Source organism: Salmo salar, chromosome ssa25 (assembly GCF_905237065.1).
Source record: "Salmo salar chromosome ssa25, Ssal_v3.1, whole genome shotgun sequence".
Classification (NCBI taxonomy): domain Eukaryota; kingdom Metazoa; phylum Chordata; class Actinopteri; order Salmoniformes; family Salmonidae; genus Salmo; species Salmo salar.
Window position 1 is genome coordinate 14281426 of NC_059466.1, and position 16428 is coordinate 14297853.

A 16428-nucleotide genomic window follows, 5' to 3' on the forward strand; every position below is an offset into this window, starting at 1 on the left:
GTCTATGAAAAGCAGATCATTTTGTAGGAATCTTATCAATGTTATAGTTACAAAGTAACATAAAATTGAAGCCACTGCATCCGGTGAAATATCTGTCTCATTGTTGTGTCTGTGACTACCTTTTACCGTAATCCATGATCAAGTCCCTCATATAAATAACATGTAATCATTTTCTCCCCTAGAAGTCTATATTGTATGTACTCTACACAAGCAGCAGGTAAACAATAACTGAAGAAAAATATTAGTTTTTAGTGTTATAAGCAATCATCATAACTCCCAAAACCAGCCAGATGTACCAGTAGACTGTCCGCAGGTGTGAAATGTCGTCTTCTGCGCATCTTTTTACCCAAAATTCTTTGACGTTTCCCGTCGCGCCATCTTTAGAAAACATTGTGGAAGAAGCGGTAGCTAAATGAAACTCGATTTCACCTTGTTGAGAATAACTGCCGTGAGATATTGGCCAATTGAGCTAATTCGTGTAGGTCAACTCTATAATGTCTACGCTATTGTAAATTGTGTCAATTTTAAATAACGTTGAATGAAAGGGAAGACTGAAATGTATCAAACAGTTAACGTTAGGTAGCAGGCCACAATCCGCATGAGCACAAGTCATTACCTAGCAAGCTTGCTAGTTAGCGTGGACATTTCAGTTTGCATTGTGTTTACTCTAACTAAATATTAACGTTATTTATTCATTTTTATTTCCTTTATCTTGCCCAGATTTTGCGCAGCCTGGTTTTTCTGCCAATTATACGCTATATTAGCCTGTAGAGATGGTTGTATTTGTAAACAACTAGCGGCCTACGCTAACTAGCTAACTAACTGCAAAAAAAACTTGTTTCAGCTATAGAAGTTTGATCATGGGAATCAAGGTTCAGCGTCCACGCTGCTTCTTTGACATTGGCATCAGTAACGTGCTGGGTGAGAAGGCTTAGGTTTTCATTTGGTCTTACCGTCCCGTTTATCATATCTCTGAAATGTAGCTTGAGACGCTTTACTAAAATATGCACTGACATGAAAATGGTTTATTTTGCAGTTGGCAGAGTTGTGGTAGAATTGTTTTCTGATGTCTGTCCCAAAACATGTGAGAACTTTCGATGCCTCTGCACAGGTAATTTGACTTTTTCTTGCCTTGGTCTGACAGTGTACCATCTTTAGATTCTGTACATATTGTCATCTCTGTTTTGACTTAAAACATTGCTTTCTGTGTAGGCGAGAAAGGAATTGGAAAAGGTACGCAAAAACCTCTGCATTACAAAGGATGCCTATTCCACAGAATTGTGAAGGACTTCATGATTCAAGGAGGAGACTTCAGTGAAGGTATATGAAATATGCCTTAGCCTTAACCAAAGACAACAGTGGAAATGTTTTTGTTGTTGATGATATTCTAATATCTATATTCCTTCTGTAAATCAGGCAATGGAAAGGGAGGGGAATCTATCTATGGAGGATTCTTTGAAGGTATGACTATTTTACAGATCATTTTGTTAAATATTCTAATCAAAACCATCCTCAAGAACTAATGTCATGTCTGTATCTCAGATGAAAGCTTCTCTGTCAAACATAACAAGGAGTACCTCCTGTCAATGGCAAACAGGGGCAAAGATACCAATGGATCACAGTTTTTCATGTAAGTCTATCAATGTTTGAATTTTTAATTGGCCTTGCTAGAATCAGTTGGTCATTCATTCATGAATCTAGCATCTTCAGTGAACCTAACTTACAAAAATATGTTTTACTCTCATTCTAATCTTCTGCTCCATTTTTTTTATATTGGTCTACAGAACAACAAAACCCACACCACACTTGGATGGGTAAGTATAACATTTGGACAAGTATTGCAACTTAGTTGACCATTTGTATCTGCTTGAATTGTCTTTTGATAATAAGAGCATGTTATATAAATGGTGATCTGTTCTTTGTTATTATCACCTGTCATAACTTGCTTATTTTATTCTAGTGTCCATGTGGTTTTTGGACAAGTGATCTCTGGACAAGAGGTCGTTCAGACAATGGAGAGTCAAAAGACAGATGCCGGCAGTAGACCATACTCTGAGGTGAAAGTTATGAACTGTGGCGAGCTCATTCCAAAATCGAAAGGTTTGTATGATTAAAAAAATTTGGCAAGTTGTTTTAAGCTTTTTATTGCTTTAGATTGTAGGTCTTGGACTGTCTTATCGTCAGGATCAAAGCTTTTCAAGGTATCCTTAGCGCTCGTTAAGTGTCCTCTACTATTTACAGCAAAAAAAGAAGAGAAGAGAAGACAAAAGGCCATCTCCAGTGGCAGCGACAGCTCAAGTGACTCTGACAGTTCTGACGTCTCTTCTGAATCTGCGAGTGACTCTGATAAAGAATCCAAGAAACGGAAGAAGAGGCACAAGAAAGAGTCCAAGAAGAAGGACAAGAAACAGAAGAAGAAAGATAAGAAAGGGTTTGTACTGAAAACTGTTTTAATGTGCTTTATAGCATGATAACTCCCACAACCACCTTCATTAAAGCATAGGTTTGAAGTCTGGTCTGTAATGTCTGTAGGTCTGAGCCCGGCAGTGGTGATGAGAAAGAGGAAGAGGTTACGTCTACGGTACGACCAGAGGAAATCCCTCCTATCCCAGAAAATAAGTTCCTTATGAGGAGAAGTCCTCAGCAGCAAAAAGAAGAGGCTGAGGCTGGAAAGGAGAGGGAAAAGGCTAGGGAGAGGGAAAAGCCTAGGGAGAGGTGAGTTCATGGACAAGACAGAACAACATTTCATTCTGAACCTTTACAACTGGGAGTATATTCATTTAGATACATTTTTGTTTTGTTGCAGAATGTTTAATTGTCAGTCAGCATATAAGAGGAGACTTCTGATGACAAGATCAGGCAGGACAATTAAAGGCAGAGGTCCAAGAGTAAGTCAACTATCAAACAAGTACAGTACTATCATACCATTTCTGCAAAACAAGGATCTAGAAAGTGAATGTCAATTTAATCTTTTACTTGCAGCGGTACCGAACTCCGTCACACTCCAGGTCAAGGTCAAGGGATCGTTTCCGACGCAGCGAGACTCCTCCACACTGGCGCCAGGAGATGCAGCGTGTACAAAGGGCACCAAGAGCATCCAGTGGAGACCGCTGGATCAAGGGTGACAAGTAAGTCTTACCTTTTTTATTGTTAATATTTGAACTGTCTGCTGGACTGATAAGCTGATTTTACCTTTAACAGCCTGATCTAATTACATGGCTTCTGAAGTATTTCCTAATTTCTCCTATTGTCAAAAGGGATCATCAGCCAAGGGCCAGTTATTTAAGTTTTATTCAGAGTTAACTTGGATTCTGTGTTTGCTGTGGGGGTGACTTTTCTCTGTATTTTTGTTGTAGGGGTGACATGACAGAGGGCAGGAATGAGAGTGGCAAAGCTCCAAGAGGAAGAGGGAGGAAGACTTCTGAAACCAAGCATGAAAACACTGCTGAAAACCCCAGTCAAAACAGAGAGAAGGAGAAGAAAGGTCGCTCTCATAGATCCAAGAGCAAAGAAAAGGACCCTAATAAAACTGAAGACAAGCATAACAAACACAAGGCAAAGAAGGCCAAATCTCGAAGCCGCAGTAGGAGCAAAGAGAAAAGTTGTAGGTCCAAAAGCAGAGAGAGGGATCAGAAACATGGCAAAGGTGATGATAAGAGGGGCCGCTCAAGAAGCAAGGACAGAAACCTAAATAAAGAGAGAGCCACAGAGTCTGGAACTCAAGACTGTGATAGAAGTAAAGAACGCGCTAAACCCACTGAGGCTGACATTAAGAACAGAAAGGAGACAAAAGGAAGAAATGGTGAGAAGCTGAGGACAAAGTCTAGAAGCAAGGAGAGGAACTCTGGAAAGAACCGAAACCGATCTAACAGCAGAAGCAGGGACAGGGGGAGACGTGCCTCATCTCGAGACAAAGAGCAAGGACGGGACAGAGAGCGAGGTAGGGAGCGCAGTAAGAGCATGGAAAGACAGCACCACAGAGAGAGGGAGGACAAGAGGAGAGGTAGATCCAAGAGCAGAGAACGGACAAGGAGTCCAGACAAGAATAAGAGCAGGGACTCGCGTAGAGGCAGGCGCTCCAGGAGTAAGAGCAACAATAGAGACCATAGCAAAGACGGTTCATCTCATCAGAGGAAGAACAAAGACAGTGAAGACACTCTCAGACGAAGGCGGTCCAAGAGTAGCAACTCGGAGAATAAAGGGAAGGACAGAAGTAGAAAGAGCCCCATCTCCAAGAAGAAAAGGGATGGCAGCCCAGAAAAGGAGTCCTCTCACAAGTCCAAAGATGCAGGGAAAAACCCTGAGCGGAATCAGAAGTCAAAGAGCCAAGAGAAGGATAAAAACCACAGCAAGAAAAAGAAGTACAGCTCCAGCTCAAGTTCTGATGACAGTGATTAGTCCACTAAATGTTCATTCCTGTCCATCCTTGAACATACAAATCAATGAGCTGATGCCTAATAATGTGTGAGGTTCTGCTGTAGACCTATTTTAGACACTTGTTAGATATCACAACAGATCCAATTCTGGAATATTTCTACAAATTAAGATTTCATAAGATTTGACAGCGGCTAAAAGCCATTTTATGTTTTAGTTATTTTTTTTTTTCACTGTCAGACTAATTTGACAAATGTTGGGAATGTAATGTTTATTAATGGTCGAGTAAGGAAGTGACTGAACAGGTGAGTGTTGGAAGGAACATTTTTGTCAGGTTTTATTAAAAATGTTCTCTTTCAGTCTCGTACTGAGGGGACGTGATTACATTGTGATAATTATAATGGAAGGGATGAGTTTGGCTTTCTGGGCTATATGCCTGACTCAAGTAATATTACATGTATGACTAATCATATGGTTATTTTCAACATTTTGATTGTTTAAATTACCAACAGTCTCATTGTGACAGAACATACAGTAAGTGCAACGTATAAAATGGTTTTGTAAAAGAAAATACCTTTCCTTTTTAGTATTTTCGCTGATATTTAAGTGGAGATGTCAGAGAAGGCTCAATTTGACTTGAAAGGCAGGTAAGAGTGCAGACATTTTGTGAAATGATTGGGGTGTTAGATGCGTATACCATTTAGTTCTTTTTTTTTTACCCGTTTCAGGGAACCAGAACTGTTTTCTTGACCTCAGTCTCAAATTAGTTTTGTATAATTGTATCCATTTTTGTTAGTATTTTATGTTCAGATTTCCACCCATTACATCTTTCAAAATGTTCTATGTTAGTTCATACTAGGTGTTAAATTCCTGGGCATGACTTTCCTTTAAACTATAAATGAAAACCACTGGCTTTGTAAAAACGGGCCGAATTCAATATTCCCCAATGAACCATGTTTTAAAATAAAAGGATATGGTTAATATGTTGCCTATAGATTGTTTATTATAATGTTTCACAGAAGAGTGACAACTGATACAATAGATATAAAGATAACATTGACACGTCACATTTTAATCTGGGTGAATCATATGTATTAAAATGAAACCGTTGAACTATATATCCTGGTCCCAGATCTGTGCTTTAGCCAACTCTTGACTATCTTTGTCATGTAGGTACAGATCTAGGACCAGGCTAGGAATTATCAGCATTGTTTCCCAATTTGTGCACTAGTTTTAATTGAATTGTGTGTATGTATATTATGTAAAATAACAAAACTAAACAAAATCTAATTTCAGAGACATTAGTTATACACCATCTCTACATTTCCATATTTCTGAGATGAATCATCTTTGAGTGCTGAAAAGACCGCAATCATCCCGCTAGGTCAGTCAAGAACTTGCCTATCAAGTGTGGGTTTTTTGAGTGTGAAATAAATGCTTAGGAAATGCTGAATTCCATTGGTTTATTGTTTTTCTAATCATGCTTCACCTGACCATGTTACTCTTTTCAACAGACGTTTACCATGTGAATCCAAGTCTTTTCTTGGATTGCTGAATATCACATGTCTCATTCAGCTCTTTGACGTCCTGAGATCTACTGCCGACGTAATTGGGCATCTGGACACCAGTGTCATCTTGAACCAAGTAACTTGGTCTCACTCCTCCAAAGATGGGGCCAAGACCACCTCCAATTCCTTCCCTGGCAGCTTTGCAGAGTGGGTGAATATTTCTCTTGGCCTCGGTGGCTGTATTGATCACATTCTTTGCATACTGCTGGAACTGCTTCTCCTCCACAGCAATGAGCTCTGCATTTTTGGTCTCAAAGTCCTGTTGTTGCTTTCTTATGTGCTGTTCCTTGGCACGTTTTTCAGCCTAAACAGCAAGATTTCAAATGTTAAATGAAATCTTATGTTGCTTCATTAGAAATGTTGCTGACACATTCCACTACGTGTCAAAATAGTTGACATACCAAAAATGATCAAGAATTGTAATCATGGAAAGGCAAAGTGCAAATCAAATCCAAGCTCACCATTTGATGAATGTAGATGTCTTGTAAAGTTCTTCCATCCTCTTTTATTTTCTGTGCCTTCAGGTGTTGTTTTTCAATAAATATTCTGTCGGCTTCTTTCTTGGCATAAAGCATGTCAATGGCTCTCTCGTTGTGTTCTCTTTCCTTCTGCTCCTGTTCTTCTTTCTGGGAAAAAAACGAAGCCAGTGTCATTGTGATAAGACGTTTTTTGTAACATATAGGCCGGCATATTCATTGATAAATATTAATTCTGAGTTTAATATTGTGAGAATATTTTGAGCTCCCGATTGACCCCTTGCTTGTGGCAGGGTGCACATGCCATACCATGGCTTCTCTGTGTGAGGCAATTGAGTTCAGCATAGCCGTCCTCTTGTCATCTTTCTCCTTCTGCTGCTGTGCCTGTCTGGCATCCCGTTGAGCAATAGCCTTGGCGATGAGTTCCTCATTATCCGTCTGCTCCTGCTGTTTTGCAGCCAGTTTATTCATGATCCCCTCCCTGTGCATTTGGACCTCTCTTAGGAGGGAAAAAAGGCTTAGAAAATCTCTGTCCATGAGACTTCCAGAATTGTAAGACTACTGTTGACTAGTGATGCCACAGCTATACTCATTTCTTATTGTGGGACTTGAAATGTTTTCTCGAACTGTTTACTTTCTCTTAATATGTCTACTTACCTGAACATCTCTTCCTCTTTGTCTTTCCTCAACTTCACCATTTTCTGTTTTGCATTTGCAAAAAGCCTCCTGCGCTCCTCCTCCATCTCTTGCTTTTGTGCCTCTATTGCTCTAATGATATCTCTGTTAGAGAGATGCTCCTTTAAATACAAATGCAGGATTAATTAACACACCCCCATGAATCTTGTGTAATATTGCTCTAGTGAGTGAGACATTTGAACATTGATAACATCCAAATATCTTACCATGTGAGCTTTCATGGTATTTCTCTTCTGCTCCTCTTTCTTTTGTTCCTGCATGCATTGCTCCCACAGAAAAAGCTCTTTTAGTCGCTGGAGTTCCTCTGCCTCTTTCTTGTTTTCCAGTTTCTCCCGTTCTCTATTCATCTCATGTTCCTTTGCCCTAATAGGGGGAAGAGACCATTCATCATACTAAACCATTGAGAGCATTCAGTCTATTCTATTTGGACTACATTTAAATTCATTTGACTCCATGGTAGAGTATATGGATATTCAATTCGATACCTGCTGCCAGGTTGTTAGGTTTCAGTGAGACTTACTGCTGTTTTAAGTCTTCTGCTGTGGCCTGGCTGTCAAGCTTCCTCTGCAAAGCTTTCTGCTGCTCCTTTTGCAAAGCTTCATCCTCTCTACGCTTAATGATAGCCATGATTTCCTTGTCCACATCTTTGGAGGTATCCTGCTTTCTCTGTTTTAGTTCTATCTGGGCCTCCCTTTCCTTCAGGACCTCTGTCAGCAAGAGTGCACTCTGGTTGAAATAACAATATTGCATTTATTCAATTTAACTCAGAAATGCACATTATAAAGAACACAGCACGTCTTCAGATGAAAAATAATAATTGCAGAAGACAATTTTAACTTATAAGAAATACAAACATGAAATCCTTTCACACGATCAGTCTCGTAGTACTGTTGAGTTTTGGCCTTTTCAATAGCTTCTTTCCTCTTTTGCGCCTGATATTTAGCCTCCTCAATATCCATCTGCTTCTTCTCCTCTTCTTCAAGTTCCTCCCGAATCCTCTTTGCCTCCAGTTTCTTTTGTCTTTGTCCCTATGAAGTGAATGGCACATTTTCCTCAAGTAGGTTGTGTAGAGGAATTGGGTTAAATGCAGAAGACACATTTCAGTTGAACGCTTTCAGTTGTACAACTGTCTAGGTATCCCCTTTCCTTTTATAATTTTTTTAGCCTAATGTTTTGTATGAGACTGTGATCCTGAGGCTGCCTGTGGGCACATGCACAGAGTAAGACATGTATAATAGCTACCATTACGCATTATGGTAAAAACAAACTAACAAAGATACTTACAGCTATTGTGTTTGACCAGAATTTCACCACCTCCTTGGACCTCAGGTGCATAGCTTCTCTTTGTTTGGTTGCTTCCTTTAGACTCTCGTTGAATTTATTCCCTTGATTCAAACTACCATGAATTCGGAGCCATTCGGCTTTGGGCAAAACAGTGACTTGTCGAAGATCTGGTGGTTGCATAGCTTTTTTTTCTCAACTGCTAGCGCTGATAATAGGAGAAATGAAAGGAAGAAAAAAAAACATGTTTATGGTTTAACAATGTTGTTAGGCTGTGGTAGACTATGCATAGATCTTGCTTAAACATTTTTACACCGAGCAAAATATGCAATATTAGCTACACTACAGTAACGTTACAAACCCATACATGCGTCAAACGAGCAAGTAAACGAATAGGCTATGCAAGTAGTCAAACACACTTGTTTTGCTGGACCCACTCCTTCGACCATACCGGACAACAGACGCAGTTGCCATTTGGGTCTGAATGTATTTTGGTTTCAATCGTATGAATCTAAAAAACAGCATTCAGAGCTCACAGAAAGTTGCATGGCACTTTTCTTGTTGTCTCTAGACAGTTTTACAACGTCGTTGTGTACAAATGTGCCTTTGACGGAATGTTTTCTGTAGGACTGTATCCAGTAACGATGGACACGTTTGTTGCAATGTATCCTAGCAACGCTTTGCGGCCCGAGACCAGTTGCGGAGACCCGGGAACACACAGAGACCAATCAGAATACGAGCGATCGAAGAACCAAGGTCAAGTAAAAAAAATCCATCGTCTCCCACCAGATAGTGTCATTTCTACGCGGGAAAATAAAGCAAAGATTGTCTGGACGCAATACAGATGTAATATGAATGGCTTTGGATTCTGAATTGTAGCCTACTCAGATGTTATTTGGTGTAATGTTATTCCGTTTGATTATTATTTCTTGGCTGTTGCAGCAAATGTTTTTCTTAATGGAGAAATGTGGCTTGTGAAATTCCTCGATTTAATTACATTTGTTTTACGTTTCACACATTTCTGTAGATGTATTATTCTTTTTTTCTGTTGATGGTTACATTGTATTTCATATGATTGCCTACATGTATAGACAATTCAAATAGCTAGATATGTATTCAATACAATACACAGACCACGAGATAAATCATTTCGGCTAAGTGCATAGCCAGAGAAAGACTGGGTAAAAGTAGGCGTGGTGTTTCACACTAGAGCTTTATTCGCGGTAATGAACAGAGAAGGGCCTGTCATGTGATAGGCTTAACACATTCAAACACTCCAATTAGATAGACTAGCACAAGACTTTGAAAGCTGCCTCACTAAATTTGAACTCATATTCTTGAGATATCAGCTACAATTATATCACGTTTAGGAAGGGGAGGCTCGCACAGAAATTAAATTTTTCTTCAGTTTTGAATAACATTTTAATTTTAAACTGAGCCAGCAGAATTGTATCACTACTGTACAACATTGCCAGGTGATGACTGTATATCGTATTTATGGTCCAACAAGTTATATTCAAAGTCATTTATGTGGTTATAGCAAAGACCGAAGATGAAGCGAGACATTTCACTCGCTGTTTAAATCGGGTTCATATAAATTAACTAAGCAGACCAGACCCAGCTGCTAATGAATTGGTGCCACCCCTTAAACAGACATGAACTGTGACAAAAAAAATGCAAAGGTAAACGGCCTGAGTGGGACATCCTAATTTATCCACCATTGTTGTATCCTATCTATGGCCTCTCCTTGTTGTTTCAGCATCCACGTCAGAAACTGGAGATGAGAAGAGGCGGGTTTACTTTGAATGGGGCAGTCCTTATCCGAAATGTTCATTCAAAACCAACTGAATTGAGAACTTTTCAGTGTCTGTCCACCAGCAGCTTACGTAAAGGCTCACTCATCCATCTGTGAAACTGTCCGCAGCTGTTGAGAACAGCAAAATGGCCCCAGTATCCATTAAACGCATTTTAATCAGTGAAAGTGTTGATCCTTGTTGTAAGAAGATCCTGCAAGAAAATGGAATCCAAGTTACGGAGAAGCAAAACATGAGTAAGGATGATTTGATTGCAGAGATTAAGGTAGGGGTTTACATATTTTCCTAATTTTGCATCCATTACATTTTTGTTGCACGATGTCTATCTAAAATGTGCAACAAAACCATTTCACGGTTGGTATCAAACTTATACGGAAAAAGTATATCGCGTTTGGTCATTGGTTGAATAACCTCGTGTCTCTGAAGTAACACGCAACGATTTCTGCGTTTCAGAAAACAGTATATTATTTAAAATCAGTTGCAGTTTAGATGATAAAAGCAAGGTCTTGCTTGTGCGTTCCTATCATCTGGTGTCGATTGTTAGTACCGCCTTCTTGTGAATCTGATGCAACTGCGCCAGAGATTTACTGATTTCCCTCGTTTGGCCGATGGAAACACCAGGATCACATTTAGACCGGGGCTTTTTATCTTCTCTACCTTGGACTATACATCAATTACACCAGCCCAAAGGCTGCTAATCTAATGACACCATGTTATGTCCAAATCAATCATTTCAATGAGTTTGACGCATGCACAAATTACAACTATAAGGTCATTCCTAACTTCTTCAAACTACTCCAATGAATAACAGATAATTATCATGCAATGTCACTATGCAAGTCATTTTGTCTGTTCATTCCCTCTCCAGGACTATGATGGCCTTGTCGTTAGATCTGCAACAAAGGTGACAGTTGATGTCATCAATGCTACTGATAACCTCCAAATCATTGGAAGAGCTGGGACTGGCGTTGACAACGTGGATGTAGATGCTGCCACTAAAAAGGGCATCATTGTTATGAAGTAAGTGTAATTCGAAATAAGTTATGAGTTTATGCATCGGTGTATAGTTTCAACGCAGTTCTGTTTTAAATCAAATCGCCACAGATCTGGGTTTTCCCTAAACATTAGACTATCGTGTAAATTATATTTTCTAGCACACCAAGTGGCAACACTATCAGTGCTGCAGAGCTGACATGTACCCTTTTGATGAGCCTCTCAAGGTAAGACACTAAAACAGAATACCTCTGCATATTTCATTGCTTTGCACAATACAGAAAGTATCCTGACCCCTTGACTTCTTCCACATTTTACGTTACAGCCTTATTATAAAATTGAGCATTTTTATCTACACACAATACCCCAAAATGACAGTGAAAACAGGTTAACATTTTTGCTAATAAAAAAAACATAAGTATTCAGACCCTTTGCTATTAGACTTAATTGAGCTCCGGTGCATCCTGTTTCCATTGATAATCCTTGATGTTTCTTCAACTTGATTGGAGTCCACCTGTGGTAAATTCAATTGATTGGACATGATTTGGAAAGGCACACACCTGTCTATATGAAGTCCCACAGTTGACAGTGCATGTCAGAGCAAAAACCAAGCCATAAGGTCAAAGGAATTGTCCATAAAGCTCCGAGACCTGTGTCGTGGCACACATCTGGGTAAGGGTACCAAACAATGGCTGCAGCATTGAAGGTCCCCAAGAACAGTGGCCTCCATTCTTAAATGGAAGAAGTTTAGAACCACCAAGACTCTTCCTAGAGCTGACTGCCTGGCCAAACTGAACAATTGGGGGAGAAGGGCCTTGGTCAGGGAGCTGACCAAGTACCTGATGGTCACTCTGACAGCGCTCTAGAGTTCCTCTGTGAAGATGGGAGAACCTTCCAGAAGGACAACCATCTCTGCAGCACTCCACCAATTAGGCCTTTACGGTAGAGTGGCCAGACGGAAGCCACTCCTCAGAAGGCAAATGACAGCCTGCTTGGAATTTGACAAAATGCACATGAAGACTCTGACCACGAGAAATAAGATTCTCTGGTCTGATATAACCAAGATTGAACTATTTTGCCTGAATGCCAAGCATCTCGTTTGGAGGAAACCTGGCACCATCCCTACGGTGAAGCACGGTGGTGGTAGCATCATGCTGTGGGGATGTTTTTCAGTGGCAGGGACTAGGAGACTAGTCCGGTTCGAGGGAAAGATGAGCGGTGCAAAGTACAGAGTTCCTTGATGAAAACCTGCTCAGGACCTCAGACTGGGGTGAAGGGTCACCTTCCAACAGGACAATGACCCTAAGCACACAGCCAAGACAACGCAGGAGTGGCTTTGGGACAAGTGGCCCAGCCAGAGCCCGGACCTGAACCCAATCTAAAATCTCTGGTGAGACCTGAAAATGGCTGTGCAGCGACACTCCTCATCCAACCTGACGGAGCTTGAGAGGATCTGCAGAGAAGAATGGGAGAAACTCTCCAAATACAGGTGTGCCAAGCTTGTTGCATCATAACCAAGACTCAAGGCTGTAATTGCTGCCAAAGTTGCTTCAACAAAGCACTGTGTAAAGGGTCTGAATACTTATTTAAATGTGATATTTAAGTTTAAATTTAACATTTTTTAACATTTCTAAACTTGTTTTTGCTTTGTCAATATGGAGTATTGTGTGTAGATTGAGGGATTAGTTGTTTTTATCCATGTAAGAATAAAGCTGTAACGTAACAATGTGGAAGAAGTCAAGATGTCTGAATACTTTCTGAATGCATTGTCCTTCTTGAACTTTTACAGAAAAGTTTGACTAACTCCATTCAAAATCATTATCTTCCTAGACATGTGCCACAAGCAGCCATGTCCATGAAGGCAGGGAACTGGGATCGTAAAAAGGTAGAGTATTTTGGCTTCCCTCATTAGGAGTTTCATTTTGACACACAAAGCAATTACTGTCGCGTGGTCTACCCCAGTGTTCAGCCAGTCATCAGTAATCAAATCTGATCTTTAAATCTGTGGAGTCTCACTCTCCTCAGGGAAGTGGATCAAAGTTGTGTTAATGATTTCGCAGTTCATGGGTGCAGAGATGTACGGCAAAATACTTGGAATAGTTGGACTTGGAAGAATTGGAAAGGAAGTTGCCACCAGAATGCAGTCCTTTGGCATGAAGGTCAGTTCAAAATCCTGTGAAAAGCAGAAACAATCTTTCAAAGTTGCCTACTGTAGTATTTAGACTAATTCTATATGAATTTGCTTTCGGCAGACCATCGGCTATGATCCAATCACTCCTCCTGAGGTGACTGCTACCTGGGGGGTGGAGCAGATGTCCCTGGAACAGCTGTGGCCCCAGTGTGATTACATCACCGTCCACACGCCCCTCATGCCTTCTACAGCTGGTGAGTTTTACAGAAGTGCCATGGTTGTGGTACTGGAGGGTGAAGAGTGCTTTTCCACTTGAGGTAAAGTTGTTTCTCCTAGGACTACTGAACGACACCTCATTTGCTAAGTGCAAGAAGGGTGTAAAGGTCGTGAACTGTGCACGCGGTGGCATCATCGATGAGGATGCTCTCCTCAGAGCTTTGGAGTCTGGACAGTGTGGAGGGGCTGGCCTCGATGTTTTTGTTGAGGCAAGAATATCATCACTTAAATCACCTAAACATTAAGTTCCATTTGGGTATTAATTGTCTACCCCCTGTATTGACATTCACTAACATCATGGTATTCCGTTCTTTCCCAGGAACCCCCAAAGAACCGTGCCCTGGTGAACCATCCCAATGTGATTAGCTGTCCTCATTTGGGTGCCAGTACAAAGGAGGCCCAGGCACGCTGTGGACAGGACATCGCTCTGCAGATTGTGGACATGGTGATGGGCAAGGGCCTGGTTGGAGCAGTGAGTATAAGGGCACAGAGCGAGACCCAGATGCAGACATGGGAGGCAGATGGTTAGAGTCTCTATTTATTATAATCTAAGGGGCAGGCAAGAGAATGGTCGTGGACAGGTAAAAGATCATAAGGTCAGAGTCCAGGAGGTACAGAGTGGCAGGCAGGCTCGAGGTCAGGGCAGCCAGTATGGTCAGGCAGGTGGGTTCAGAGTCGAGGCAGGCAAGGGTAAAAACCAGGAGGACTAGCAAAAGAGCGAATCGAAGGAGCACGGAAAACACTGCTTGACAAGATGAACAGGGAACATCAGAATAAATACCCAGGGACTAATGGGGAAACCGGTTGACACCTAGAGTTGGGTGCAGACAATCACAGACAGGTGAAACAGATCAGGAAGTGACAGTGAGTTCTACACTTTTCTATTGCGGTCAAGCAAATGACTATTGGTGACTGATTCTAATGGGTTCTTTCTTTGATGGTTTCACTGTTGCAATGGTTTAAAAAAACTGCTCTCAGACCTTAAACAATGTAACCCTCAAAATGTTCAAACTATTCTGATGGTTTCATTGCAAGGATGTATATTCAATATTGAATCATACTTGGAAACACAATTAGTTTTCCACATGAAGTGTTGTAAAACCAGTTGCCTTTAATTGTGAAATTTCACGAGGAAAAAACAATGCAGCTCAATACAATAGATCTTATCTTTCCAAAATGCACAAACCACATTTGATTGGTCACATTACATGTGGTGTGTGTGTGCGCAGGTGAATGCCCAGGTTTTGGCAAGCACATTCTCCCCTGGGTCTCACCAGTGGATCAAACTAGGAGAGGCCATAGGAGTTGTGCTGAAATCATGCACCACCTCTAAACAGCCCTTCAGCCAAGTCCAAATCACAACTCAAGGTAAGCACTGCAAGGCATTAGACTGTCCTTATATTCTTCAGTTGCTTCATTTTTTTGCTGAAACTGCTGAACAGGCTTGATAGATTAAAAGATTTTGCAGGAAAGCCTGTCAACCTTTGCTAACCAGTCTTCTCAGATCACTGATTGGCAGGGAAAGGAGACGTTGGATGCCGTTCTGGCATACAGGTATTAGGGGCAGGTGGTGTTGTGCCCTTTGGTTTGTCTCCCCCTTGTGGTATAATCTTATATATCAAACTGAACATGGTTTCTTTTTGTTATCACAAACTAGGAGACTGCTTGAAAGGTTCCTCTGGTTACATGACTTCAGCAGTAATGGTTGGATTACTTACTGACGTTTCCACGAGTTGCCCCAACCTGGTCAATTCACTGAGCCTGGCCAAGGAATCTGGAATCCTGGTAAAATGGCCCCCATTGACACTTGGCTAAAGGTCATATTCTGTTAACTTGTGTAATTTATAAATGTTGTCTTGATTATTTATCAGTGACTGTTTTTAAATCTCAGGTAACCAGAAACCACAGTGAGGGTCTGACTCAAGGCGCATGTGAGGTTGAGATCTCTGTTAACGGCTGCAGCTACAGAGCTACTGGTTCAGTCCAGGGAGGAGTACCAGTCTTGTTGGAGCTGAACCGCAGCGTGTTCCGACAGCCTGTCTCTCTCACCGGCAACCTGCTGTTCTTAAAGGCCGCGGCTTCTCCTCAGCTCCTGCCCTCTGTAACCGGTGAGAAATGAATTTGACGTAACCTCACGATTGACTTATCGAGATCATAGGAGCTATAATCCCTCTATGCAGCGCCAGGTATAGCCCTTTTTCTCTACTTGAATAATACATTTTTTCAGTATGCAGTCTTAACCCATACTTTTTCTGCCTCTTCACATCAGGATGTGTTTACACTGAACTAGCACTTGACAGCAAGCTTCTCTCCAGCTGTAAATGTCAGATGACCAGAATAACTTAATTTATTTTAAACTGGCTGTCTCCCACTCTTTCCTCAGGTTTACTGGCCACGGCAGGAGTGGAAATGGAGTCATTCAGTGCCCCTGCAGCTCGTAATGGAGATCAGTGGTATTGTGTGGGGTTATCCTCTCTCTTGGGTGACCTTGGTGCTTTAAAACCTTTAGTGAAAGAAGCAGCACAGCTCTCTGTGTAAATGGCAGCGAGAGCATTGTTACAATGCTGAGGGACCAGTAGAGCATTCCAATGTCTAAAAATCTAACCACTGATTATTTAAGTAATCAAAATGTTTTCTTGGCCTTTTAACATTGCAATACTTGGTTTACAACACAAACACGTAGAAGTTACTAAAAATGCACCTCTGTTATTTCTATTGTAGTGATGCTGGCCTTATGTAGCGTTTAATAAAATTGTTACATCATTACACTTGTTTATTTTTGTTGTATTCTCTATTTGCCTGTTTTTGGTAAATGTTCT

The 16428-nt window shown here is 41.0% G+C and overlaps 3 protein-coding genes across 4 annotated transcripts; 2 read left to right on the forward strand and 1 right to left on the reverse strand.

Moving 5' to 3' along the window:
• The first annotated feature begins 346 nt into the window (after positions 1-346).
• LOC106586208 (peptidyl-prolyl cis-trans isomerase G) lies at positions 347-5355 on the forward strand. Its single transcript, XM_014173227.2, has 13 exons — positions 347-478; positions 845-921; positions 1037-1111; positions 1213-1320; positions 1417-1461; positions 1543-1630; positions 1785-1814; positions 1961-2100; positions 2242-2431; positions 2533-2715; positions 2807-2888; positions 2983-3128; positions 3357-5355. The coding sequence occupies exons 2-13, from the start codon at positions 861-863 to the stop codon at positions 4396-4398; spliced, it is 2190 nt and encodes a 729-aa protein (XP_014028702.2). The 5' UTR covers positions 347-478; positions 845-860; the 3' UTR covers positions 4399-5355.
• Positions 5356-9127, reverse strand: cfap210 (cilia and flagella associated protein 210). 2 transcript variants are annotated; one of them, XM_014173229.2, is made up of 9 exons: positions 8815-9127; positions 8399-8603; positions 7969-8142; positions 7635-7840; positions 7321-7477; positions 7076-7215; positions 6728-6917; positions 6404-6568; positions 5356-6246 (listed from the first exon to the last, which is right to left on the reverse strand). In XM_014173229.2, the coding sequence occupies exons 2-9, from the start codon at positions 8576-8578 to the stop codon at positions 5893-5895; spliced, it is 1566 nt and encodes a 521-aa protein (XP_014028704.2). In that variant the 5' UTR covers positions 8579-8603; positions 8815-9127; the 3' UTR covers positions 5356-5892. The 2 variants fall into 2 exon arrangements, with proteins under 2 accessions (XP_014028704.2, XP_045563243.1); XM_045707287.1 differs by lacking the exon at positions 8815-9127 and adding an exon at positions 8763-8781.
• A 1040-nt stretch (positions 9128-10167) lies between these two features.
• Positions 10168-16375, forward strand: LOC106586211 (D-3-phosphoglycerate dehydrogenase). Its single transcript, XM_014173231.2, has 12 exons — positions 10168-10474; positions 11078-11229; positions 11364-11429; positions 13033-13087; positions 13263-13361; positions 13455-13587; positions 13670-13818; positions 13929-14081; positions 14839-14977; positions 15267-15394; positions 15501-15717; positions 15993-16375. Exons 1-12 carry the CDS (start codon positions 10337-10339, stop codon positions 16145-16147), a joined length of 1584 nt encoding a protein of 527 aa, XP_014028706.1. The 5' UTR covers positions 10168-10336; the 3' UTR covers positions 16148-16375.
• Positions 16376-16428: the final 53 nt, after the last annotated feature.

Excerpts from the sequence above, each read along its gene's own strand:
- LOC106586208 (XM_014173227.2), top strand. The coding sequence starts at position 861 with ATGGGAATCAAGGTTCAGCGTCCACGCTGCTTCTTTGACATTGGCATC. Across the intron at positions 1,462-1,542 it reads CTATGGAGGATTCTTTGAAG|ATGAAAGCTTCTCTGTCAAA; the intron begins GTATGACTATTT and ends TCTGTATCTCAG. Across the intron at positions 3,129-3,356 it reads CGCTGGATCAAGGGTGACAA|GGGTGACATGACAGAGGGCA; the intron begins GTAAGTCTTACC and ends TTTTTGTTGTAG.
- cfap210 (XM_014173229.2), bottom strand. The coding sequence starts at position 8,578 with ATGCAACCACCAGATCTTCGACAAGTCACTGTTTTGCCCAAAGCCGAA. Across the intron at positions 8,143-8,398 it reads TCTGGTCAAACACAATAGCT|GGACAAAGACAAAAGAAACT; the intron begins GTAAGTATCTTT and ends TTCACTTCATAG. Across the intron at positions 7,478-7,634 it reads GCAGAAGACTTAAAACAGCA|GGCAAAGGAACATGAGATGA; the intron begins GTAAGTCTCACT and ends TCCCCCTATTAG.
- LOC106586211 (XM_014173231.2), top strand. The coding sequence starts at position 10,337 with ATGGCCCCAGTATCCATTAAACGCATTTTAATCAGTGAAAGTGTTGAT. Across the intron at positions 10,475-11,077 it reads ATTTGATTGCAGAGATTAAG|GACTATGATGGCCTTGTCGT; the intron begins GTAGGGGTTTAC and ends TTCCCTCTCCAG. Across the intron at positions 13,088-13,262 it reads GGAACTGGGATCGTAAAAAG|TTCATGGGTGCAGAGATGTA; the intron begins GTAGAGTATTTT and ends ATGATTTCGCAG.